General features: G+C 45.3%; 1 protein-coding gene across 5 annotated transcripts in view; it reads right to left on the bottom strand.

Moving 5' to 3' along the window:
• Positions 1 to 3,503: 3,503 nt before the first annotated feature.
• Positions 3,504 to 25,529, bottom strand: part of LOC102906998 (aldehyde oxidase 3) — a 91,863-nt gene continuing 69,837 nt past the window's right edge. For all 5 annotated transcript variants that reach the window (XM_076550497.1, XM_076550499.1, XM_076550500.1 and 2 more), the window contains 6 exons: positions 25,046 to 25,098; positions 21,158 to 21,272; positions 18,946 to 19,011; positions 17,437 to 17,625; positions 11,154 to 11,321; positions 3,504 to 3,801 (listed from right to left, as the gene is read on the bottom strand). In XM_076550497.1, coding sequence (XP_076406612.1) covers positions 3,748 to 3,801; positions 11,154 to 11,321; positions 17,437 to 17,625; positions 18,946 to 19,011; positions 21,158 to 21,272; positions 25,046 to 25,098 — 645 coding nt within the window. In that variant the 3' untranslated portion in view covers positions 3,504 to 3,747. The remainder of the gene's footprint in view (positions 3,802 to 11,153; positions 11,322 to 17,436; positions 17,626 to 18,945; positions 19,012 to 21,157; positions 21,273 to 25,045; positions 25,099 to 25,529) is intronic.

The raw sequence follows: 25,529 nt of genomic DNA on the forward strand, positions 1-25,529 counted from the left end.
GTATATGCCCAAGAGTGGGATGGCTGGGTCTTGAGGTAGTTCGATTCCTAATTTTCTGAGAAACCACCATACTGATTTCCACAGTGGTTGTACAAGTTTACATTCCCACCAACAGTGGAGGAGTGTTCCCTTTGCTCCACATCCTCTCCAACATTGGTTGTCATTGGTGTTTTTTATCGTAGCCATTCTGACAGGTGTAAGGTGGTATCTCAGAGTCGTTTTGATTTGCATTTCTCTGATGATTAAGGATGTTGAGCATTTCTTTAAATGTCTTTCAGCCATTTGTAGTTCTTGTTTTGTGAATTTTCTGTTTAGCTCTTTAGCCCATTTTTTAATTGGACTGTTCAGTACTTTGATGTCTAGTTTCTTGAGTTCTTTATATATTGTGGAGATCAATCCTCTGTCAGATGTGGGGTTGGTGAAGATCTTTTCCCATTCTGTTGGCTGTCTTTTTGTCTTATTGACTGTGTCTTTTGCCCTGCAAAAGCTTCGCAGTTTTCAGAGGTCCCATTTATTAATTGTTGTGCTCAGGGTCTGTGCTGTTGGTGTTTTATTTAGGAAATGGTCTCCAGTGCCAATGCATTCAAGAGTGCTTCCTATTTTCTTTTCTATTAAGTTTAGTGTAACTGGATTTATGTTTAGGTCTTTGATCCACTTGGACTTGAGTTTTGTGCATGGTGACAGAAATGGATCTATTTGTAATCTTTTACATATTGACATCCAGTTATGCCAGCACCATTTGTTGAAGATACTTTCTTTTTTCCATTGTATAGTTTTGGCCTGGTGTACTCTTTTCCTGGAGTCTTAGGGTTTTATTGCTATGAAGAGACACCATGACCATAGCAGCTCTTATAAAGGAAAACATTTAATTGAGGCTGGCTTAGTGTCAGAGGTTTAGTCCATTGTCAACATGGTGGGAAGCAAGGCAGTATGCAGGCAAACATGGTGCTGGAGAAGGAGCTGAGAGTTCTATAGCCAGATCTGAAGGTAGTGGGTAGAGAGAGCGGTACTGGGCCTGGCTTGAGCATCTGAGACCTCAAAGCCCACCTTCAGAGACACAGCTCCTCCAACATGGCCACTCTGTAGGATACAAAGGGCCAGTGAAAGAACACCCTGGCCCTGAGACCAGAGCCAAGGAAACACACCCTCCCCTAACCAACTCAGGACTTGAAATCCAACCAATCCCAGAGCATGAAAATCAACCAGTCCATGAGCATGAAATTCAACCAATCTCTGAGCTTGTCCCAAGCTCAGGACTTGAGATCCTACTAATCTCCACCCTAAAAATCTTTATTCTGGAAAGCTTGGACCATAAGAAAGCCTATATGAGCCCTGTACCTGTTGTTTGGAGATGCCTTTTTCTTTTCTTTTTTAAAATTTTTTTAAAAATAGCCAGGCGGTGGTGGCGCACGCCTTTAATCCCAGAACTCGGGAGGCAGAGGCAGGCGGATCTCTGTGAGTTCGAGGCCAGCCTGGGCTGCCAAGTGAGTTCCAGGAAAGGTGCAAAGCTACACAGAGAAACCCTGTCTCGAAAAAACAAAAAAAAATTTTTTTTAATAATTGTTTATTATGTATATAGAAGAGGGTGCCAGATCTCATTACATATGGTTATGAGCCACCATGTGGATGCTGGGAATTGAACTCAGGACCTCTGGAAGAACAGTCAGTGCTCTTAACCTCTGAGCCATCTCTCCAGCCCTGGAGATGCCTTTTTGACCCTGGCAGAAGTAGCCACTCTCCTGGATTCCTCCTTCCCAATAAATCTCTTGAATGAGGTTTGTTCTAACAACTTTCTTTTCCCAGAGTGGAGCGGAGCAGAGCTGTAACAACTTTTGCCGGAGGAAAGCAGAGCTGTAACAACGGTTCTTGCTAACGCGGAGCAGAGCTACTACACTTAAGCTGGGAAACTTTCCCTTAGCAGAGCAGAACTGTAACACTTTGGCTGGAGAAACTTTCCCTTGCTTGGAGCAGAGTTGTTACACTCAAAGGGAGCGGAGCAGAACTGTAACATTTCTCAAAGCAGAGAAGAGCAGAACTGTAACAACCTGGCTGGGGAAGCCCTCCCCTGCTGGAGCAGAGTTGTTACACTTGCATTAGGGAAACCTTTGCCAGAGGAAGGACTGTAACGCTTTGCTGGAGAAACAGTCTTCCACGGGAACAGAGCTGTAACACTTCTCTTAGGATACCTTTCCCTTAAGAGCTGTAGGTATTCCTTGGTTTCTGACCACCAGGACATCTTTCTATCGGAGCTGTAACCCCTCTACACACTCCTAGCAGGGCCACTCCCTATGGGCCTATGGGGAGCCTTGTCATTCAAACCACCACACCCGGGCTCTTATATGCCCTTTCCTGGAACACACTTTGCTAGTCCTTCCTAAGAGCTCTTCTGTCATCAAATGTCGACGCTTTTGTCCTGGGAGCTCTTAGCTTCTTGGCCGTCAGCTGGGTGGTATTTACTTCTGTGAGGTTTGTCTAAGCTGTGAATGCTCGTGAAATACAAGGCACAATGCCGGCCGTCAAGAAATGGACACAACTGTAATTAATGGATCGATACACAGTACAGATCGAGATTGAGAATACTGAGGCAGACATCCGGGGTGTGGTGAGACGACGAGGGAGTGGAAGATGTGAAACGCTCCTTAACTGGGAAGTGATGTGGTCCTGTCGTTATGGCCGCGTGGTTTTGATCACCGAGTTTCTAACAGGAAGTTCTGAGAGCATGGGGTGTATGAATTGCCTGCCACCCTTCTGTCTGTTCACTTGGCCCTCACACAAGCTGCCCGTGTGTTGGGAGTGGTATCCCAAAATGCAAAGGAGGAGCGAGTGGGACTCAGGTAGGACTTACTGGGTTGTCCGTAAGAGAATGCCATGTATAAAATCAGCCCACTGAAAGTCACCAACACTCAAACTTTTGTAACAATAAAAACTGTACAAATGAAGTCGGCTGCTGTGGGTTATTCACATGCTAGAATAGTCCAGACTGGACAATTTTAAATAGGCTCTGAATATCAAAATCTGAAGTGCTCATGCCCTCCGAACTTAACTCAGGGACACACTGCAGGTATTTTGGCCTTTCACCTCAACACGGATTTGTTTGGGGGAAGCCGGATGCCACCACAGCTTTGGCATCCCAAAGCTGCTTCCACAGTGCCCTCAAATTCTCCTCCTGTGGCTCATTTTAGAGGCAACACCACCATATGTAGTATTCTCAGGGAATCTTTGGTAACGGAGAGTCTCAGGAAAAAAAAAAACCAATGACTTTCCAACAAACTTGTGCATTAAAATAACCACGTGAGCACTCATTTCATAGTCACCAGGGACTGTCAGTTCCTAAACTCCACATTTAATCCAGAGTGATAAATAAGTCAGTTTGCACACCACATCTTAAGTCAGGAACTTCAGAAACTGTAGGAAAACAGCCACAGAATCCAGCTCATTTCTCTGCCCCCCCCCCCAGGAACATGTGCCTAGACTAGACATTCATTTTCTCTGTACACTCAGTGTAGAAATTCTTCACACAGTGGAAAGTGCTCTTTATTATATCGAATTAAACATAGTCTTTGACTGGAGCTCCACAAACATCAGTGCTTATAGTGTGCGTGAGTGATCGAAGATTATTTTGTAAATATGAAAATTTAAGAATTGCCCCCAATTTTCTATGTATTTTAGATACAGATGTTTATACTAGTAACCTGTTGAAGCTTTAAATCCATTGGAACATCTGCTTTTATGCTTGAACCCCAGGCATTAGGCAACTGGGATGGACCACGGCTTACAGCATTTAGAATCCACATGTGGAACCTAAAAAGGAAAAGTTTAAAAAAAAATACAGTTTAAAAACAAAAGAAAAAAACCCCACCTAAAACAACTTACATAACTAATTGGTGGCAAAATAGTTTCTTATTCAAAAAAGACATTTAGCCTATTTATTCATCAAAAATTATTTGCTTAACTTGTATAAGAACATGTTTTCTCTTTCTCAACAGGTATTAAGCAATTTTGGATTTAAAACAATCTAGTTCTTTGACATAATAATAATAAAGCAGAGACAAAATGCACACAACACTGGATCCTCTGGAAAGAACTGACGGGATGTTTTTAGACACAACCGCAGATGCAGGGCATCCACAAGCTCAAAGATGCGCTTTCTCCACATACAACCCCAGACGCAGGGTATCCCCATGGTCAAAAATGTGCTTTCTCTGCATACAACCCCAGACACAGCATCCCCATGGTCAAAGCTGTGCTTTCTCCTCATATGACCACAGACACAGGGCATCCCCATGGTCAAATAGCGGAAAGATGCGCGTTCTGCACAGTTAATCTTCTATCCGGGTCTGTGACCTTGGTGATATGAGGTCTTATTAACCTAGGCAAACTGGAACCAGCTCAGAAGCAAGAGTTCTTCAGTGTGAGTGGAAGTAAATGTTCATCAAAACTGAAACAGAAAAGAAACTGAGAGGCAGAGAGTACACTCCCTAAGCAGGTCACACTCGTCACATTTGTGCGTGGTGATTGCTGAACATGTCAAGAGCCTCTTCCAAAACGGCCTGCAAAATGAAGGGCTCACTCATAGAATTCAGTGACCTGCCCCACACCCCACCAAGAAAGAGTTTTGCAAGTTTAAAGCTGGGCTTTTTGTTTTGGTGGGTTTTTGCTAAAGGAAGCAGAAATAAAACTCAGTTAGTACAAAAGCAATCTGACATGAAAAAGTCACCTCTTTCGGTTTCAAAAAGATGTAACCTTTAAAAAGAAGCAACTAGTGTCAAGTGGGAACAGAAGAGGTATTAAAGGTGCAGTAAGAGAAGAGATGATGACCGCAGAGAGAAACAGAACTTCCACTTAGTGGGTGAAAACAGAAGGCGGCTATGACTGCTCACAGGTATGGCGGAGAAAAAGTTTATTGCATGTAAAAGGGAGACATAGTCAGAGGCAGGAACATCCGGGCGAGTCCAGAGTGGACATGACCAGACTGAGATGGACCATGTGGGGAGATGGGGCAGGAAAGGGAGAGAGGAGAAAGAGGAACCAGGTGCAGCAGCCAGGAGGCCAAAGGTACAAAAGGGGTGGGTAACCAAAATGTCTGGATTATATAGGAAGAGCCTCAGGGGGAAGAGCAGCCCAGCCTCTGGGCTGGAGAGTTCAGGGTAAGGGACTGGGTAGGCCAACATACCCTGTAATAGGTAGGGACTGAGGGATGCTGGGAGAACCCGGAAGTCAGGTCTGCTTTGATCTGTTAAATGGGTACCTCAGTTGTTTGTCCTGGGTTTGAAACTTTACACTTAGGTCATCAGGTGTTTTCTTAAACAATCTTTTATCCGAATAATTTACAGATGGGCAAATGGACTTCATTAAACTCAGGCAAGTCAAAACTGACCAGAGATGTGAATTCATCTTTAGTCTACAAAAATAGAATTTCCCACAATTCCCTTCAATTCCTGTTGGCTCCCAATAAATCAATAGTGTAAGCTGACATTGTTGTAGCGTAATTAGTTTAAAAGCCATTTTATTCCTTTAAATGTTTCCTTTATATGTCACGCAAAGGAGTAAAACAAAGAATTGACCTCCACAGAGCCTGGGGTTGGTGGGTCAACAGAGAGGCAGGTGAGAGGTGAGGAGATAACAGACGCTGCTGGATGGAGATGACAGACAGATGATGGATAACAGAGGAGAGTGAAAGATGATAGTGACCTCGTTGCACACAGGCGAGAGCAGAATTTTCTCTGTGTGCTGCTGAAGAAAGTGTGACAACAGCAGAATTTTGATGTCTACTCCACACCACCCGCTCTTGATACTTTCAAGGTGGGGCGTGGAGTTCTAGTTTTGCAAATTCCTGTTCTGCTGCTTTGGGAAGTGAGTGGGATGTAATCGGGACACTGATTTTCAAGGCTGTAAAACACACAGATTTGCTGCTACAGGGCTCAGTCAGTGTCTTAGTAATTCTAGCAATGCATCCAGGTACCTGTGCTAGCCAGAAGTGCCTGGGCCTCTCCCGATGCACCTTCTTGCCTGATCCTGGGTTCAGCCTTCCTTCCCTGTAAACCCCCACCCTGAAAGCAGCACAGTCCTTTTGCTGTAGCAAATCCACTGTCCTGGGAGGCTGGCTGCTGGTGATCCAGTCCTCATCAGACTCTGGCAGGGGTTTGACTCTGCTCTATTTCAAAGATAGCAACATAGTTTCGTTGCTGCGGTTGGAAAAGCAGATCTTTGCATCAGTGGACTTACCTGTCAACTATGCACCTGTTCGTATGTGCTATGTCAAAACACAGATTCCTATGAGACTTACCCAGAGTTCCTCCCTCTCCCGCCCCCAACCCCCTTCGCCACAGGTGGGTGAAAAACCAAGTTATAGAAATCTGTCTGGAGGGAGGGGGTTAAAACAGAACACTAGCACATCCCTCGTGGGAGCCGAGTGTACAGATTGTCAAGTGGGAGCATTCAGGGCAAACCTGAGCCTCGCCTGTCGGGGGTGCCAGGGTTCACCAGCCTCACAAGTGCAGATTTCCTGGCTGGAGGCAGAACTTGGGCACTGGGGCACCTGGATCAAAAACCACTCGTTGCTTCAGCCAGGGCCCAGTGAGCAGCAGTCCACCAGGCTCACGGTGGCCGTCAGGTGGGTGTTTGGATCCCTGCGTGTCTTTTCTCCCAGGTCAACAGGAGGCCCTGGAGGCCAGCCCACGCACCCACCCACCCACCCACCATCCTTTCCTTGGTCTCCTCTTCCCCTCTTCCCTCCTTCCTTCTTTTCTCTTCTTTTCCTCCTCCTTTGATAAGGGCTTGTCATGTAGCCCAGGCTGACCCGGAACCTCATTGTATGGTTTAAGTTGACCTCTAACTCATGGCCATCTTGCCTCGGTCTCCCAAGTGACTTTCCTTGTCCACAAAGACCTTCCTTGTCCATTCCCTTTCTTGTTGTAACAGTGACTGTGGAAGTGAAGTGGGGGTCAGGGAAGGAAAGAACCAGGGGGCACTGCTGGATTTGGGGGGCATGGGGGCGAAGGCCTCTTGGAGTCTGGGGCACCTTCATCTGGGAGGGGTTATGGCGGTGTGGTTTTCAGGCCAGTAGTTTGCTCTGCTCAGAGTTGTGGTTAGGTGTGACAGGACCTGGGGACCTCTACATCAAAGGCTGAGCCTGCCATTTGCCGCCCCTCCCTCAGGTCTGCCTGCCCGCCTGGTGCCCCCACGAAGCCCACCTGGCTTGCTCCTTTCTCTTTCCTCTTCACCTCTCCTTCCCCTTTTCTTCTCTTCTCCATTTTCTTTCTCCCCTCGTGACGATTTCACCCACAGGTGAATTTTTATCTATTTTCACGGTTCTAATTGCTAGTGTGCGCTGATGACTCATAAATCTGTCTGGAATTCTGCTCTCCAGTCAACCCTGAGGTAATCGCGTGTTAGCAAATTGGCTAACCGATTACTGGGCTGCAAGCCTGAAAGCGAATTCGCCACTCTCCTTTGAAGGATTCCCCGGCTGCCTATTGCTGTGAGAGGCAGTATGGCCTTTCCACTCATCCAGAGCACACAACCTTGGACTCGCCTGGATTCTCAGCTGCCCCCACTCCATTGAGTGGCAGGCACTGTGTGACCCTGCCTCGCCTTCAAATGCCACTAGCTCTACCCGGCTAAGTCTTTGTCGCCTCTTAACTATCACGGCAGCTCCCAACTGTTTGCTCTCAAGCTGATTCACGTTATAGCGTCTATCGGGTTACTTCCTTGAGTGTATCATTCCCATGATCACATTACCTTCAAAGGCCCGCCTGCCCCAGGGGAAGAAGCGAATTTACATTTATGACCGTGTGTGGGAGTTCAGGCTCCTGTCCTGGTTTTCTCTGAGGATTTCCCTCTGCCCACTCTCCCCTCCAGGAAACCCACACTCTCTGTATTCCAAGACAGCCTGGTGCTTTTCTCCTCTGCCCTGCGTCTGCTCTAACTTCCCCCCACCCGGACTCCTTTCCCTGTCATCCCCCTGTCTCACCGTCACCCGCTAGCTGATGTTTTCTTTGTTACCTCCTGTAGGACTGCACTGGGCCCTGTCTGCTCTGGTGCCGTCTTCCTGCGTCACTTTCCTTTCAACCTTATGTCATCTTGTTCTAAGTCCCAGGAGGTGGAGGTTTCGTTATGATTATCTGCGTCAATGTCTGGTCACAATTTTAAAGGCATGCATAAGAATGAAATAAAATGTGTATAGGCATCTCACTGTGCCCTGATCTCTCTTTTATCTTTAGTCTTTGGAGAGGAATGAGTCTTAGTTTAAGTATACACACACACATACAGGTACCTGGACACACACACACACACCGTAATCCAGTTGTGATTGGCTTGGTACACCTTTAGTAGAGACCATACTACACATCTTTCACATGCATTTTAGAATCTGTTTTCATCAACTCAGGTTTGTACAAGTATGGTGGCACAGAGAAATTTCAGCAGACACCATATTGAGATAATGGGCCAGTATTTACGTGGCGTCCTGGCCAAACCCATGCACCTGCCTCCGCTTGCTACCTTGACTCAGTTAAAATTCTTCCTTCAATCAGTTCTCCGTTATGAAGTTGAGGTTAAGAAAATCAGAACACATAAGGCTAGAAACTAGAGCCTATTTGGGGGCATAAAAAGATTGCCCGTATAATGATCCTCAAAACATTTGTTCAGTACGAGCCAGTACAGTGATAACCACTTTTAAACCCAAGTTCATTTCCTACTCAGAGGGATACAAGTACGCAGGTGTTTTCTTTCTTTTAAAGATGTAGTGAGTGGCTCAGCTGGGATTTGAACCCAATCATCTGATTTCAAAGCCAGGAACCCCAACCACTTTAGTTGGCCATTTTATAAAGTTCAATGATAAGGAGCAAGAGAAACAGAACATGCTGCCTGCTCTCAGGGAGTCTGCCATCCAGTTGGGGACAAAGGATGGGTAAGCAGCTCACAAGTCATCTTTGCACCACCGGAGTGGGTAGTTCCCAGCGATGGAGGGTTTGTATAGTCATCCCTGTTTCTGTGCCTGTCTTTTGCTAGACGTTGGATTCTTGGGGGCGTGAACGCGCATTGTTTACTGTGGCCGTCTCAGCCTAACGCAATGCCTGGCTGCATGTAGTGGGTGTATTGAATGCAGCCGCCAGGCTGAGCTGAACAGGTAAACAGGTGGGGGCGGGGGTGGGGGCGGGGCTTTCCCAGAGGACGAATGAAATGATAGCACGGAAGACGTGGGCGGGGTCACTGGAAGGGGTCCCGGAGGAAGACCGCTTGAGGGGTGTATAAGGTGTCAGGGCTCCTCTCTTCCTGTCTATTTCCTTCTCCTTCCTGAATTTTGGACCTTGGGAAAGATTTTTTTTTTAAAGCAATTAAAAGTTTGCGCTCCTTCGTTGGCTCCCTACAGCCTCCGAATCACACGTGCCAACATCTCTCAGTCTTGACTTCTCCTGATGTCAAGATGTACATGGGATTGAGTATGGAAGCCACAACAGCCCCTTAGAAAACCACGAGTGGAAGCCACACATGTTCTTAAAATTCCAAGTACTGGGCCAAGTGAGGTAGCCCACACCTTTAATCACAGTGCTAGGGAGGCAGAGGCAGAGGCAGGAGGATCTCTGAATCTGAGGCCCACGTGGTCTACATAGTGAGTTCCAGTACTCCCAGGGCTAAGTGGAGGGACATACACCCTTAAAAAACAAAAACATAACAAACAAACATAACCTCTAAAAGGTAAAAAAAATTCTAGTACTCATATCTACCAACGTGCAATTGGTGGCTATGGCTTTACATGTGACTGTTACCCCCAAATTTCATGTGTTGGAAGCTTGGTCCCCAGTGTATGGGTGGGGTATTAAGCCTTTGGGAGAGGTTTGATTGGAGGACCTTAGGTCATCGGAGGATGTAAGATGAATTGCTAAATGGTCTTATTAATAAAAAAAAAAACCCCAGTGCCAAGTATTGGGGTGGAAACTGAAAGATCAGAGAAACAGAACAAGCCACAGCCAACCTCACCTCGCCAACTCCTCAGCCGACCCTGTTTCCACGAATCCTCAGACTGAAAGCCTCTGAGTCCTGAGGGTCTCAGTTGAACTGCTGCTAAAAAGCTTCTAGTTCCTGGTCCTCATGCCGTGTATACCTTTCTGCTTTCTGCCATCACTTCCTGGGATTAAAGGCATGTGTGCCTTTCCCAAGCAAAGACATGGGATCTCAAGTGCTGGGATTAAAGGTGTGTGCCACCATGCCTGGCTCTGTTTTCAATGTGGCCTTGAACTCACAGAGATCTATATGGATCTCTGCCTCCTGAATGCTAGGATTAAAGGTGTGTGCCACCACTGTCTGGCCTCTATGTCTAATCTAGTGGTTGGCTCTGTCCTCTGATCCCCAGATAAGTTTTTTTTTTTCTTTTTCTTTTTTTCTTGGTTTTTCAAGACAGGGTTTCTCTGTGTAGCTTTGCACCTTTCCTGGGACTCACTTGGTAGCCCAGGCTGGCCTCGAACTCACAGAGATCCTCCTGGCTCTGCCTCCCGAGTGCTGGGATTAAAGGCGTGCGCCACCACCGTCCGGCTCCCAGATAAGTTTTATTTGTTAGAATACAAATAAAATATCACCACAGGAGGATACTTACATAAAGTCAATTTTAGTTATAGTTAGCTGCAACCCAGTATGCCAAGATATTACCATTCTCATCATATGAATAAAAAGTTCCTCACCAAGCCATCTTTAAATGTGGCATGGATTCAGCACACACACAGTGCACTGCGGTCCACACTAAGCTGGTTTCTAGGATCTGTGGCCACATGTGGCTCACAGCTACAGCAGCAGGCAAGGCCTGGCTGAAGACGTGATATGGAGTAGCCCCCTCTTCCTGCATAAGTGGTAGAGGGGGTGGATTGTGGCTGGAGATTGCTGTGCTGTGGAAAGAACTATATCGGGTTCTTTCGGGACCCAAGTAGGAAAAAATCAGTTTTAACTCTTTAAACCCCACATTCCCTTCTACAAATATAAGAATCCCATAACTTCCTACTCGAAAATTCTCAAAGCAGCTTCCATTTCCCACAAGTAGACATCCTGCTTGTGGGGGTTTGTGAGATTACTTTTGAACTGACCCATGTCCTCTGTCCCTGCACTAAGAATCATGAAAGTGGTTGCAGACATTCACAGACAAGAAGGACGGGGTCCCGTACCAGGTCCGTAAACTGATCCTCGCAGGCCATTCGAATCAGCTCCGCCGTGGCCGGGCTGTTCATCGCCCACAGTGGGGGCAAGCCTCTCTCCGTTCGGGCTGCGGCCACAGCGTCAGCAATAGCGAAGAACACAGAAGAGCCCAGAAACAATCCGGCCTCACCGAGGCCCTGGGGAGGGGAAGACAAAAATGAGGAAGTCTTTTAGAAACCTGGCCTTGGGCAGCCAACCCATAGGGCAGGACACACGGACATGGGGACACACACACACACACACACACACACACACACACACACACACACACCATGGAGCTGGCCTGAGCTGACTCAGTGCTTCTGAAGGGGTCACCCCCTTTTGGCCCTTACGTCCTTGTAGCAATCTCGCGGGTAGGCGGGTAAGCCCTCTGACAGAATCTGGGCTGTTTGTTTAGCTGTGCCCAATGCCTCAGTCATGCTGGGGTGTAGTTAATGCTTGCTCTACAAACCCACAAAGGACTCAGCATGTATTTTTTGGATTGCCTCTTCCAAACAATAGCCTACTTGGGGATCATTCATTTCTCAAGATGATGGCCTTTCCAACCACCCTTAGGATCCATTCCAGAACAGGCCTGAACTCCGCTATGGGCCAGTTTCTATTTGTTTAGGAAGCTTGTTGGGACTCAAAGGAGCCCCGTTCTGGTGGTAATAATCCCAATGCTGGTTACACTTGCCAATTGATGATAGCCTGGCTAAGGCCTGGCATGCCCATGCCCAAGGGGACCATGTGGTTGCAGAAGAAGCCATCCACTGTGCCAACTGGGCTTTTAAGGGATGAGGAAGGTAGAGGAACAGCTTGTTAGTGGCTGACATTCTTAGAAGGGCCCGTGCAAAGGACTTATCTTTCTTGGTCTGAATTAAGTCAACAGCGGGGGTTCAAGCGCTTTCCCCAGGGTTCAGAGAGGATTACGATGAGTCAAAGCCTTTTCAAGGCACACCTGCCGACTCTGTCCCATGGTGGATGGTGCCTGCCATTGAGAGTCTCTCAGTGCTGGGCAGTGGTGGCACTGTCCTTTAATCCTAGCACTCTGGGAGCAGAGGCAGGTGGATCTCTCTGAGTTCGAGGCCAGCCTGGTCTCCAGAGTGAGATCCAGGACAGGCACCAAAACTACATAGAGAAACCCTGTCTCAAAAAAAAAAAAAAAAAAAAAAGAAAGAAAGAAAGGAAGAAAGAAAGAAAGAAAGAAAGAAAGAAAAAGAAAAGAAATGACTAGCTTTGATAATACGTGCAGAGTTCCTAAGGGCAAAACAAGTTTCCTCTAAGGAGGAGTGATTCTGCCCCAGGGCATCAGTGCAGAAACCACACCTGACTTCCCAGCCTGCTGCCCACCACCCTACAGATCTTGAATTTGTCAGTTCTACAACCATGTGAGCCAATTCCTTAAAATAAATCTCTCTTTGTATGTATATAGATATATAGACACATATATGTAGATTCATGTGCAAACATATAGACACACATGCATATATACATAACACACATGTCTAACATAAGCATATATGTGTATCTCCAATACCCAGAAAGAGCCCATTGGTCCTGTTTGTCTAGAGAGCTGATGCAGGGCAACATTACAAAGGTATTGGGAAGAGGGAAGAGCTGGCTTCATCCAAGGGGCTGAAAAAGCTAGGCAGCTTCACCATGGAAAGGATGGTACAAGAAGCCTGGGCAGCGATTGCCAGGATGACTATGCAGGGCTCTGAAAGCCATGTTCAGAGCTGTGACTTATTGCCAACTCAAGGGAAGCCACCAAAGCCACTATGAATCACATACCTTTCTTCCCAGCCTTGTCCTCTGTGGCTAATCCGTTGCGTTAACAGATCAAGTATGCCTTAACTCACATAATATGCCAAAGAAATCCTCCAAGCAGTGACTAATGCTGAAAACTAGCTGGTGGCGAGGTAGGGTAGGAGCCAAGGGCTTTGAGGACATTATTGTTCCACAGGTACTGGTCCAGTTAGCTCTTCAGGTCTGCTCTCCTCAATAGATGGGTCTCCTTGGCACGAGGAGCCATCAGGTTCTCACGGTATCACCCTTGTCCTCCATGGGTCAGAGTGATGGAGATAGATAGGCAAAAGGGATCTTGTGGCTGCATTTCTGTATAGCCGTGACACGTGACGATGGGGATGTGTCATGAGAAATCTGTCACTGAGCCATTTTGTCCTTCAGCTGCACAAAGGTGGCAGCTACAGGACCACCAAGCCACAGAGCCTGACAGGTATGCCTTTGTCTAGGTGGTCCATCATTGCAACAAATATTATCACATGACAGACGGCCGTCCCTGTCTCCTTTACGTGCTGGCAAGCCTTCCCACATGTGTTAGACTACTCATGCCTTCCAGAAACTGGGGGAGTGAGTGCCCTGTACTCTGAGTGCTCTGCATGGGCTTAGGTGGCTACAAGTAGAGGTTTTCAGGCTTACACAACATGGCTTAGGCCCCCAAATCTGAGCTGGATGCTCCCGAGAAAGCTGAGTGTCTAGGTCTGGGGGAGAGAGATTGACATTAGAATCAATTCAGAGTCTACATAACCCCAATCTAAGTATACCAGACTCTAGAGTTAATTGCACCCTAGGAAAGTACTCAAACTTCCAGAGCCTAGCACATGAACCATACCCATTTCCTTAATTTATGAGGAGAAATTAGACTATACACACAATCCTGAGCTGGCGACTTTCCACCATCAAATCCACAGGGGACACACTTGGTGATCAAAGACTCCTCAAGAGGCTTAAATTAGCCAGAAATACATGACTGATTGTCCATTATGGACACCAGGAAAGCCTTGATGAGCAATGCCACCACCTTGACCCAAAATAGGGATTGTATGTTTCATGGTTAAGGCTAAACTGTCATATTCAGATATTTGTGAATATTCAATGAAAGACTGACTACCTGGCATGGATGAGCTCTTGCCTATTAGTTAAGACAATGACACAGAATGAATGATGGCCTCATCTTCATCGTTAACCTAACTGCATTAGCATCACCTAGAAAACTGGGGAGGCACATGTTTGGATATGTTTGTGAATACTTTTCCAGACTGGATTCACCCAGGGGTAAAGAGAGCTGATCTGAACGCGGGTTGCACCATCCTGTGGGCCAGAGTGTTAGCGAAAATAAGAAGGGAACAAAGGAGAAAAGAAACCGAGAGTCAGGACCCCTACTTCTCTGCTCCCCGGCTACCGTGAACTGGTCTCCCTGCCCTGATGTAGTGGATCTTCTGAAGCCACGATTCAAAACGAATCTTGCTTTGGTTCGGTCCTTTCTGCCAGGCATTATCCGTCACAGCCACACACAAGTGACTGACATACCTAAGTGACATTAGCAGCTAACATCGTCCTCAGCTGGCTTTGAACAGACCACTGCCACACTTTCTGCATGGGTAGTGTCCTTAAGCTTTCAGGTCTACAAAGCCTGCACGTCCATTGTCACATTTTAGATATGGAGACCGGGACTCGGGTAACTTATAAGGAAGGAATCGGGTCACATTCCCAAACTTTATAACATGCCCTACTGCGTTTAGTATCAGCATCTCCTACACACTGTTTCTACTGGTTATTGTTGTTGGAACATGTCTGCCTAAGGTCATGTGCTGACAACTCATTCTCCATACATTGCAAGGTAGGACATTTAAGAGGTTGTTAGGTCATCAGGGCTCCGCCTTCATGAATGTATTAATGTGGAGTGGTATGCTATAAAGGTGAGTTTGGCCCTTTTTTTTGGTCTTATCATTCTGTATCTTATACCATGGCATAAAGTAGCAAGAAGTCACCATCAGAGGTGACTCGTTAATTTTGGACTTTGCCAGCTTTGAGACTGAACTACGTTCCTTGTAAGTTACCCAGTCTCAAGTATTCTGATACAGCAACACAGAACAGATTAAGTCAGCAAGCCCTGACTCTTCCTGCTATTCAGGTTACAGGATGAGCTCTCCTGTCCTGCCGTTTGGGATTGAGCAATGTCACAGGTGTCTACCCATCCTTATTATGCAGCACTCCCTCGCTGCCTTAGGAGGCACCCCCTTTCTCCTGGTTGACATTAAACAACCACATGACTTAGGTGCACACACCTTGAGTACAGTCCTACACTGATAATGTATTTTGATCAGTGATGGACAGGATATGCAACAGTGGTCCCACATGTTCATAAGGGAGCTCAATAATTTTATTGTTTAGTGACATCATGACACCATGGCACCACATGTTGTCTAGGTGTTTGTGAGGACGCTGATCTCGACAGGACACTGTTCTGCCGGTTGTACAAAACTACAACAATACAAGTACACACGGTACACAATACTTGGTAATAAACAACTGTGCTTTAGTTTCATGTTTGCCTTATTTTGTTGCTATTTTAGAATACACTTATATTTAAAAAGCTGACTGTGAACCAGAATGCTGTGTCATATTGGCAGCAGCTTCTTGTACCATGTTTACTGTGTTTCCCAGGTACCTAGAGGGACCATGTTAAGTGACTGATGCATACCATTTAAGTTTGTGTAGTATATGCTATGATATTCCTATGGAATCACCGAACCCAAATTTCTTGGAACGTACCCTCATTGTGAAGTGAATACCCAAGACAAGTGCTGAAGCTCAGTCTCTCCACACATGCAGATGAAGTCATAAACGCTACAGACTCTCAGAGGACAAATGCCCCTAAGGTTCAAACACTATGCTAAGGGACAGCCTGACAAGCCCAGCCTTTCCACGAGGGTCTTCCTATTCTTCTATGGCCCCAGTGGGGACAGTGTAGGGTGGGGAGGGAGGAGAAGCCAGGAGACATAGGGTAGTGCTATGCATCAAGAAGAGTCTTCAATGATGGGTAGTGCTCTACATCAAGAAGCGTCTTCTAACCTACACTCGGCTTGGTTGAAAATAAACACCTGCCAGGTGGAGCGTAGTGAGGATTTTGAAATATCGTGTGACCTGCTCCCCCTGGCTGTGAAACTGCACGAGGTTACAGTCCCTCTGGTTTGGCAACCAGGTAGACTATTACAGGGTTACAGACCGTCATCGTCCAGGAGGGCAGTGTATCACCACTGATCTCCTTCTCTGGGTACAAATAGGTACATTCTCCTGGGAAGAGGAAAGTGCAAGGGTCACAGGCCATGTTCATGGCCCCTGAACAGGGTCTGCAGCAGCCCAGCCTTGTAAACATGTGCACAGAGTTCTACAGGATGCTGTTTGTCTCTGGTTCCTGCCATCTAGTTCACAAGAATTGGCTTTTCCCAGAGCAGGTTATTTCAATGCTATGAAAAATGGATTCTGGCAAAATACATTGTGATTGTCTTAATTTTCCTTTAGTGAAGTCCAGTTAAAAGAGAAAATCTCATGTGGTGATACAAGCCCCTAATTCTTGAGTAGCCTTCTATGAAGTCATTCACAATTTATGAATTATGAAACTAAAAATTGTTTAGTTTAGCCAGGTGGTGGTGCATGCCTTTAATCCTAGCACTCAGGAGGCAGAGGTAGGCAAATCTCTGAGTTTGAGGCCAGCCTGGTCTAGAGCAAGTTCCAAGATATCCAAGGCTACACAGAGAAACCCTGTCTTGAAAAACCAAACCAAACAAAAACCAACTAACCAACCAACCAAACAAAAACCAGTTATTTAGTTTGAAACTTACTCTGGAATGAATTTAAGCTTGTGACATTTGTTAAGGCTGAATGAGGAGTTTACACATCACTCTATGTTGCTTATAAGACAAATTATATTGAGAATTCGTCTGACAAGAAATAGTATATGCATAATTCAGAGCAGTGTTTCACCAAATTTCTTCTTATTATAAACCACGGTAATTCTCTCTCTCTCTCTCTCTCTCTCTCTCTCTCTCTCTCTCTCTCTCTCTCTCTCTCTCTCTCTTGATTTTTCGAGACAGGGTTTCTCTGTAGCTTTGCAGCCTGTCCTGGATCTCGCTCTGTAGACCAGGCTGGCCTCGAACTCACAGAGATCCACCTGCCTCTGCCTCCTGAGTGCTGGGATTAAAGGCGTGTGCCACCACCTCCTGGCTACAGAGGAGGATGTCAAGCCAGCTTTTTTTTCTTTTGTGGTACTGGGGACAGAACACAGGGGCCTGTGCATGCCAATCAAGTGCCCCTCCACCGAGCTCCATCATCACTCCTACACTTGATCTCAGCCAAAAAGCCAAGAAGCGATTACATCATCACGCCTCTGTCCACTTTCTTTGGCTACTGTTCGGAACATGTACGGATAAATGGCAAGCTGAACGAAGCCTGACCATATGTACTGACCTTAGAAGAGTAGATGGCTTTTGGATTTTGGGTTGGTGTCAGGAGGGACACATGGAATTCTTCGGGGACATCAGTAACTGAAGGTATTTTGTACTGGCTCGGACCACGGGTGTATAGGACTCCTTCAGGGGAGTATTTCAGCTCCTCTAGGGTATAAAGTCCAAGACCTTGAACAAAGGCGCCTTCAATCTGAGACACAGAAAAATGGATGAATGTCATTTTTTAAATGATGTGCTGACTTTCCAAGCATCAGCAAAAGATGTCATCTTTCAAAAGACTGATTCCCTCTGGAGTCTAGGTCTCTTAACTCCACGTGTTCTGCCTGCAGGTGTGAACAAAAGCCTCTGAACCCCCTGGGTAGGTTTCAGAAAACTAACAGGACTTGTCGCAGAAACATTAATGCTTATCTTGAATGGTTGGGTAAGTCATTTGCATAGCAGTGATTTTAGAAACAGATGTCTGATGCCCCTGTGGGACCTGTAACAAGTGATTTGTACCCCCAAGTCATTCAATGAATGGCGAGACCTCTCTTTTTCTAGTTGCTAGAATGCCCGTTCTGAGGATGACAGCAGGTCTTGGATCTGTTCTTTCTCAGGGAAGAGTTTCTCAGCACATACTTTTAGCAATGGGCTTGTATTAGACCACCTCGACGCCCTTTGCCTCATTCCAAAGTCTAAAATCTTAACATCATCTGATCATTATTTTTTAGTTCAATAGCTGTTTGAGTTGAATTTAGCTCCACCAAAATGAGAGTCAAGAAAAAAACAGTGTTTTCCAGAGGACCTCGGTTCCATTCCCAGCACCCACATGGTCGCTCACAACTGTCTGTAATCCAGTTCCAGGGAATCTAAAGGCCTCTTCTGGCCTCCGTGGGCACCAGGCACACATGTGGTCCACAGACATGCATGCAGGCAAAACACTCACACACATAAAACTTTAAAAAAAAAATCAGTGTTAGGGACTATAAATGTCTACAAATGTTGTGTGGAAAGAGACTGTCTTTGTTCATATCGTAATGTACTGAATATTGGGGTTCCGTTAAAACCACAGTGAATACATGCGTGTGATTCTTCCCTGTGGAGTTAAAGCCCCCCTGCTCCCCCCCTGCCCTCTCCTCTCTTTTCTTCCTCTCTCCCTCTCATGATGCTGATGCTTATGTGGCTTCAACTACCACTGTCCCTCCAATCACTTCCAAACATATGACTTCTGCCCAGGGCCTGAAGACCAGTGTTCTTCTTGGTGGTTTCACTGGGGTCTCTCATAAGCAACTTGAAGTCAACACACCCAAGTGGAACCCATACTCCTGTCTTTGAAGTGTGCACTCTTTTACTTACATTTCCACTCCTTGGGATACATTATTATGTGTGAAACAAAGAAAAGAAGAAGACAGTGAAAACAATCTTAGTGAATACACCAACTATTTAGTGATACCCAGAAAATAGAGCAGGTGAAAATGTGGTTAGCATGTGAAGTATTTGGATATTACTTCACCAACAAGGTATTGCCTACCTGGCCTATGTCCACAGCCGGGTTTATACTGAAAGATCCATCCATAACAATGTCAGTTCTGATGTTCTGTGGAGAACAAAAACATGATTGCTGTATATACTCCTCTTATCAACAATAAATGTTTTCATTGATTAGGGCATAGAAGGTGATTCTAAAAGGCCACGACAATGAAGTTCTACTATTGGTAAAGGTCATAAAAATACCATATGTTGTTAATTAAGAGGTGCTCCTTGGGATAAATACGAACCAGGTATTGTTGAGTAAGCTATGACCATAGAGTTGTTGACATGGAGTCTGTTAGAATTTTTAAAGTTCACAAGTACCAGAGATGAGCCTGCCTTCCTACAAATTTGAGGTTGTGAAATTTTGCCTTGCTCAATTCTAATATTATACAGCCACTTGAAATAATGGTTATGAAGTAATAATGTGTAAAGTGGTCATGACAGCCAACGAAATAAAGAAAACCAGACCATAAAATTATATACACAGATGAGAACACTCATCAAAACATCAAGGTCCAGTAACCAAAATGTATCATTTTGACTAACCTAATTAAAATACACGATCAGAACTCACCAACATGTCCTAGCTCATTCTAACACAGACCTCCTCCTTTCCCCTCTTAAAATCAACACTTTCATAACTGCTGCTGTTTCTGCCCAATTCAGATTCAGGCACCTCATCTCTTTGCCTTGTTTAATAAAGAATCTCTTTGTATTTTGTTTGTGCTTGGAACAACACCACCAACAAAAAGTAAATTATCAGAATTAAATATTTTAAAAATACATGGCATGCCATTTTAAAATAGTAATATTGTAGAAGAAATTTTAAAAGCATGTTGTTTTGTGTTGAAAATTTGTGGCAGAGGGTTGTCTTTTAGGATTAAAAAAGTCACCCCCTGTACTATTTGTTTTTTGAGACACATTCTCACTTTGTAGCCTAGGCTGGACCTGGAACTCTATGTAGTGCACACTGGCCTCAAACACACATTCTTCTGGTTCTATTGCCAATGAGATGAAAAGGATGCAGGAAACTTTATGGTTTGTGGTCATCATCTGGTTCCGTGTTTAATTCGGGGTTTTCCTTAACCCAAGGGGACAGTGCTCCTGGCTGATCATTTCCTGGGTTCCAGGTAGCCATTGCAGTTTTGGGAAGCCCTAGATCATCTTTGGTGAGAGTAGATTTCAGCCCCTCCACATTGCAGAGCTGATTCCTTGCTGCCCTGGCCTGTTTTCCTCCCTCTTTCAGTGTGGCTGGTCTTAGGCTTTAGTCTCTAGTGTCTATGAGAGCACTCTCCACAGGCCAGAGGATGAAAGCTTACAGAATGTCACTGTCCCAATGTCACTAGGCTGGTGTATGGCACCACAGAGCAGGCCATGTCACGCTGGATTTCATACCCTGGGACAGAGTGTCACCCATCCTCAGTGTGGAGATGCTGCAGGGACCTGAATTAGCAGGCCTCAAGGCCCAGTTCTAAGAGACCCGTGCATCCAGCTCTTTGGTGAATTGTCCTTAATGCATGTCGGTGTATTGCAGATGAACGGACAGTGGCTTAATGTTTGGGGATGTTTGTTTTTAAGTTCCTTTTGTGCAAAACCTGAAACTACCGTGATGTGTTGAGAACAGTATTGAGCGAGAATCTCTGATTGTGTGTTCTTGCTATACCTTATAGTAATGGTCACTTGGACTTGGCCAGTTAACTCTTATAAAGCTCCCATATTCCTATCAGTAAGTGAGAGGATCAATAATAATTTCTAGCTCATGGAGTTTTTAATGGAGCTGAATGAGGCAAGTTACTGGAAGGTTCTTCATTGATTTCAAAGATGTGTATAAATGCTAGTGGTCTACAAAAGCAAAGTTCTGTTCTACAGTTATTGGCAGACGACAACTGAGACCAAGAATTCATAACTGAAGTTATGTGTCCTGGCTCCGGAAAGGGAAAACCTGAATGGGACAGAGGTCCAATCACCCAAGTTAGGATGACCACAGCTCTCCTTTCTCACCTCCTCCTCCTCCTCCCACCACCAAGGGCCATTCATCTCTCTATCGAAACATGCCTGCACCCGTCCCTTCCCTCTCATTCCCTATGAGCACTTGCTTGCACCAAAATTTCTGTTTAGTAAATATTTGCATGTGACCTGCAAATGAAGGCAGGCCACATCACCTTCATAACACACACTGACTACACTGGTTGCACGTGTTTGCCACTTACCTTGTGAGCGCCGGTCAGACAATCGATTTCAACCTCAGAACACGCGGCTCCAAAAACAAAATAGGGGAAAATGTCACCTTCTCCCTTCTCCCAGTCCATGTCGGCTTGGTAGCCCCTGAGAAGACAGACACAGCTCGTGGTCAGGACAGGGGCTCGTCAGTGAGACTGTCTCTAAGAATATGGAGATGGCTGGGCAGCAGTGGCGCACCCTTTTAATCCCAGCACTTAGAAGGCAGAGGCAGGCGGATCTCTGTGAGTTTAAGGACAGCCTGGTCTACAGAGGGAGTTCCAGGACAGGTGCAAAGCTACAGAGAAACCCTGTCTCCAAAAACCAAAAAAAAAAAAAAAAAAAAAAAAAGAATATGGAAACCAGAGAAATCCAGGTGGCTTCAGGGGTAAATTATTCACAGAATGTGGAGCCTCTGAAAATCCTGCGAAGGACTTGGCCTGGAGGAGAAGGGACATGCCTACCATGAGGAGGGAGGGACATGATCTTCATGTGAGGTTTCAATAAGAGACTCAACTTTTAACTTTAAGCAAGCGTAAAACCTTTAAGACCTACACTGTTTTTAAAAAACCAAAACCAAAACCAAAACACAACACCCAACATCATTCTAAGCGATCATGACTGTGAAAAGAAAGAAAGTGCATATGATTTTCTTTTTGAAAAACAATTCCTAGTTGGCTGGAGAGCCATGGCATGGAGTGTGCTTTTTGTTGGAGGTGAGGCTAAAATGAATTCAAGGACAGCATCTCTCAGGTCCGGAGGCAGGTGGCAATCTCTGGTCCTAGAGTTACTGCTGTGATGTTACAGGAGGCCTGATCCAAATACCTTTTTGATTTAGCATTGCTTTGCAAATTATCTTGAGCAGTCATGGGGTCAAAAGGTCCAGAATCTCATTAAGAACTGTGAAAGCTAGAAGCTGGGGCGAACATGTCACTCAAACTGTTTTCACGTGGCCGGGTCAGCACTCTTCAGTGAAGGACAATTACTATTGATGCTGCTTTTTATCTCACGAAGGTGGACATCTAGGTCCCATGATCAAGCCTTTCTCTCCAGCTTTGAAATATTTTCTCTGTAGCCAAGTTTTCACCTGAGACCAAAGCATTTGGACTCATTATCTTGCAGAGTCTGCTAACCATGCCAACTTACAAACACTGGCTTGAAAAAAACCTCACAGATTCCTATTTCTGAGATTTATCACTGTTTGGGGTATTGTGTGGGTCCATAATATTAGATAAACCCCTATAAACAAAGATAGCCACCATCCCTTCCAGAACTTTCTCTTCTTCCCAGTGACCCTCTGTATCAATAAAACACTGACACAACATCTCCTCTCTCCCTTATGGTGATATTTTATTTGTACTTTCAAATGTGATTTTATTTGTATGTTAATAAATAAAGTTGCCTGGGGGTCAGAGCTAATAGCAAGCCATAGCAGAGCTGGGCGGTGGTGGCGCATGCCTTTAATCCCAGCTCTCGGGAGGCAGAGCCAGGCAGATCTCTGTGAGTTCAAGGATACAGCCAGCATGGAGACACATGCCTTTAATTTCAGTACCAACCATAGAAAACCTGGAGGTCTGTACAGACAGGCAGTGACGAGGCTTTCATGTGGTTGGGTTTACAACCAATGAGAAGGCAGAACAGAAAGTCTATATAAAGACAAACACACAGGAAGTAGGTCTCTTGGCTGAAGAGGATAGCTGCAGAGTGAAGGGTAAGGCTCTTAGCTCTGACCTCTTGGGCTTTCATCTTTGCATTGGCTCTGTGTTTCTTATTTAATAAGACAGTTACTTCTACACTCCCTAACAGCTACCACTCGGCTTTCAGCCTCAGAATTTGACTCTTCTGGGAATCTCACGTAAATGTTATCATTTGATATTTGTTCTTCTGTGACTGCCTTAAATAAGAGTGTGTGTGTGTGTGTGTGTGTGTGTGTGTGTGTGTGTGTGTGTGTGTGTTGTTAGGGATTATACCCAGAGCCTTATACATGCTGGAGAAGTACTCTACTACTGAACTATACTCAACTCCCAGTTTTTAAAGCCACTATGAAATCTATACTCATTGACCATGTGCAGGTTTTGAATCTTCGTGCATTGGTTTCTATATGCACACATGAATTCTTTCTCATCCCTCCCTCTACCCTTACTCCATGAAGAAACTTCACAATTCAATCTTGAGTCTGAAGCATCTCTCGGCAGTGTTTTGTTTTGTTTCTATTTCATTGCAATTGCTCTAAAATTATCTCACACTTGCATCATTGTTCTAACAGGTTCATTTTGTTGGTTTTTTTTTTTTTTTGAGATAGGATGTTGCTGAGTAGTACAAGTGACCTAAAATTCACTGTGTAGCCTAGGCTATCTTAAAACTCTTGATCAGCCTTGAAAGGGCGAGAATTACAGACCACCATGCCTGGTTCACTTAGAACAATCTGCAGACTCTGTTATTGTAAACTCTTCAGGGCTAAGTGCCTCCAGGTGAATGGTGCAGCAGTAGTTGATGTGTTTGTAAGGCTGCATGTCCTAACACAGGCCATTGCTCTGAGAAGCTCTGTGCCTGGCCCTGGCTCCAGCCACACATAAGCAATTCACCTTTCTACATATGCCGGCACTACTCACGCGAGAGCTCACAGACCGTCAACCCACTGTAAAGCACTTTGTCAATGAACATGTCTTTATATCCATGTCACCGTGGGGAAGGGGGTGGCCAGATCACTCTAATGTGCTTTAAGCAGTGCAGCCAAGTAATCCGGGATCTGCTGTTCCAAGCTGTTCTTCCACAGTGTATTTTGGTACATCCATGCCTCTCTAGCTTCTGGTGTACCTCAGGATGGCTACCACCCTTTAAACCCCCACTCAGGAGTGCCCCATCTTTCAGGGTCTTGTCTGTGAAACTAAGCAAAACTGAGCACCCTCACTCCGATTTCTAAAGTTCACCCTTTCCCTGAGCGACTGACACTTAAAGATCTCCTTACTACGAGCTGTGTCTCACCAGACACACCAGAGCTAGACATCAGCGGAACACACCATTATTCCCCCCTAAATCATAAAAGATGTGCCCACGTGTGCTCATGGGGTAAGAACAGGCTTAGTTTTCTGTTGCCTCTGGTGAGATATCTATTGCCTATTTGGACAAGCATCCTTGTCTGAGAAACCGTTAACTTGCTTCGCACAACTTCTTATCCTATTTGTATAGAACTATTCTGGGCTCTGGCTTGACTCACGGCTTCTATAAATTCCCATATGACAGAAGACAGGCTGCAGGGCAAGATTTCTGAAGACCAAGAGTATTATGACCAAATCCTGGGTCATATTAACTATCAGGACCAAAAGTATAAGTAGTAAGTTCATGCTAGACTATATAAAAAACTTGCTAAAGTCACTATGTCTTGAGCTGTCCACTCTACACATAGGAGCATTATCAAGAAACCTTGAAATCTATAATAATATACACCTATGTTATATAATATGTGTATATAACATAATTTGTATGTAGTGTGAATAAGAAATTGCATTTAGGGCCAGGCGGTGGTGGCGCGCACCTTTAATCCCAGCACTCAGGAGGCAGAACCAGGTGGATCTCTGTGAGTTCAAGGCCAGCCTGGTCTACAGAGCAAGATCCAGGACAGGCACCAAAACTACACAGAGAAACCCTGTCTTCAAAAACTAAATAAAATAAAATAAAAATAAATTGCAATTAGGAAACTGGGACTAATCTCAAACTTATCTACTTTTATAATAACATAGCACTTCTAATGAAAACCTTCCGGTGAAAATGAAATAAGCAATAGAGATCACACTGAAGATATAAACAACCGAACACACGTTTCCTAAGCTCTTTTCATTTCTAAAGAGAATAGCTTTAGGATGACACAGACCACCTCTTACCTAAAGTATCCTGTGGCAGAGAGACTAATGCTTTGAGTAAAAGCTTCATTGACCTGCAAAAAAGGAATACTGTTTTCAAGGGACAGACACACAGCTGGGCAGAGGAGGAAAGCAAATACCCACTGGCCATTGCGCTTTCCCTTACTCTTGGGAATATGCCTCTGCAGAATGAACATGGAGCATACTGCCAGGTGAGTGTTCACCGCTTGCTTGGGAAGTCTGACTGGCTTGTCTGACTTCCTCTGAAGAGACTAAGTTGCTGGTTTTGTGGGTCCACTGATAGACCAATGGAAAAAGGATGAAAGGTAAATTTTGGTGGGAGTTTAAAGGTAGGGTCCCCAAGCAAAATCTGATGAAGGCTTTCCACCTTCCTGTCCCACCCCGGGAGAATTGGAATTGTCCTGAGAACAGAGCAACTATGGTCAGAAACATAAATATACACAAACACACATACACATATACACATACGCACACACACACACTC

The sequence above is a fragment of the Peromyscus maniculatus genome, chromosome 13 (genome assembly GCF_049852395.1).
Source record: "Peromyscus maniculatus bairdii isolate BWxNUB_F1_BW_parent chromosome 13, HU_Pman_BW_mat_3.1, whole genome shotgun sequence".
Classification (NCBI taxonomy): domain Eukaryota; kingdom Metazoa; phylum Chordata; class Mammalia; order Rodentia; family Cricetidae; genus Peromyscus; species Peromyscus maniculatus.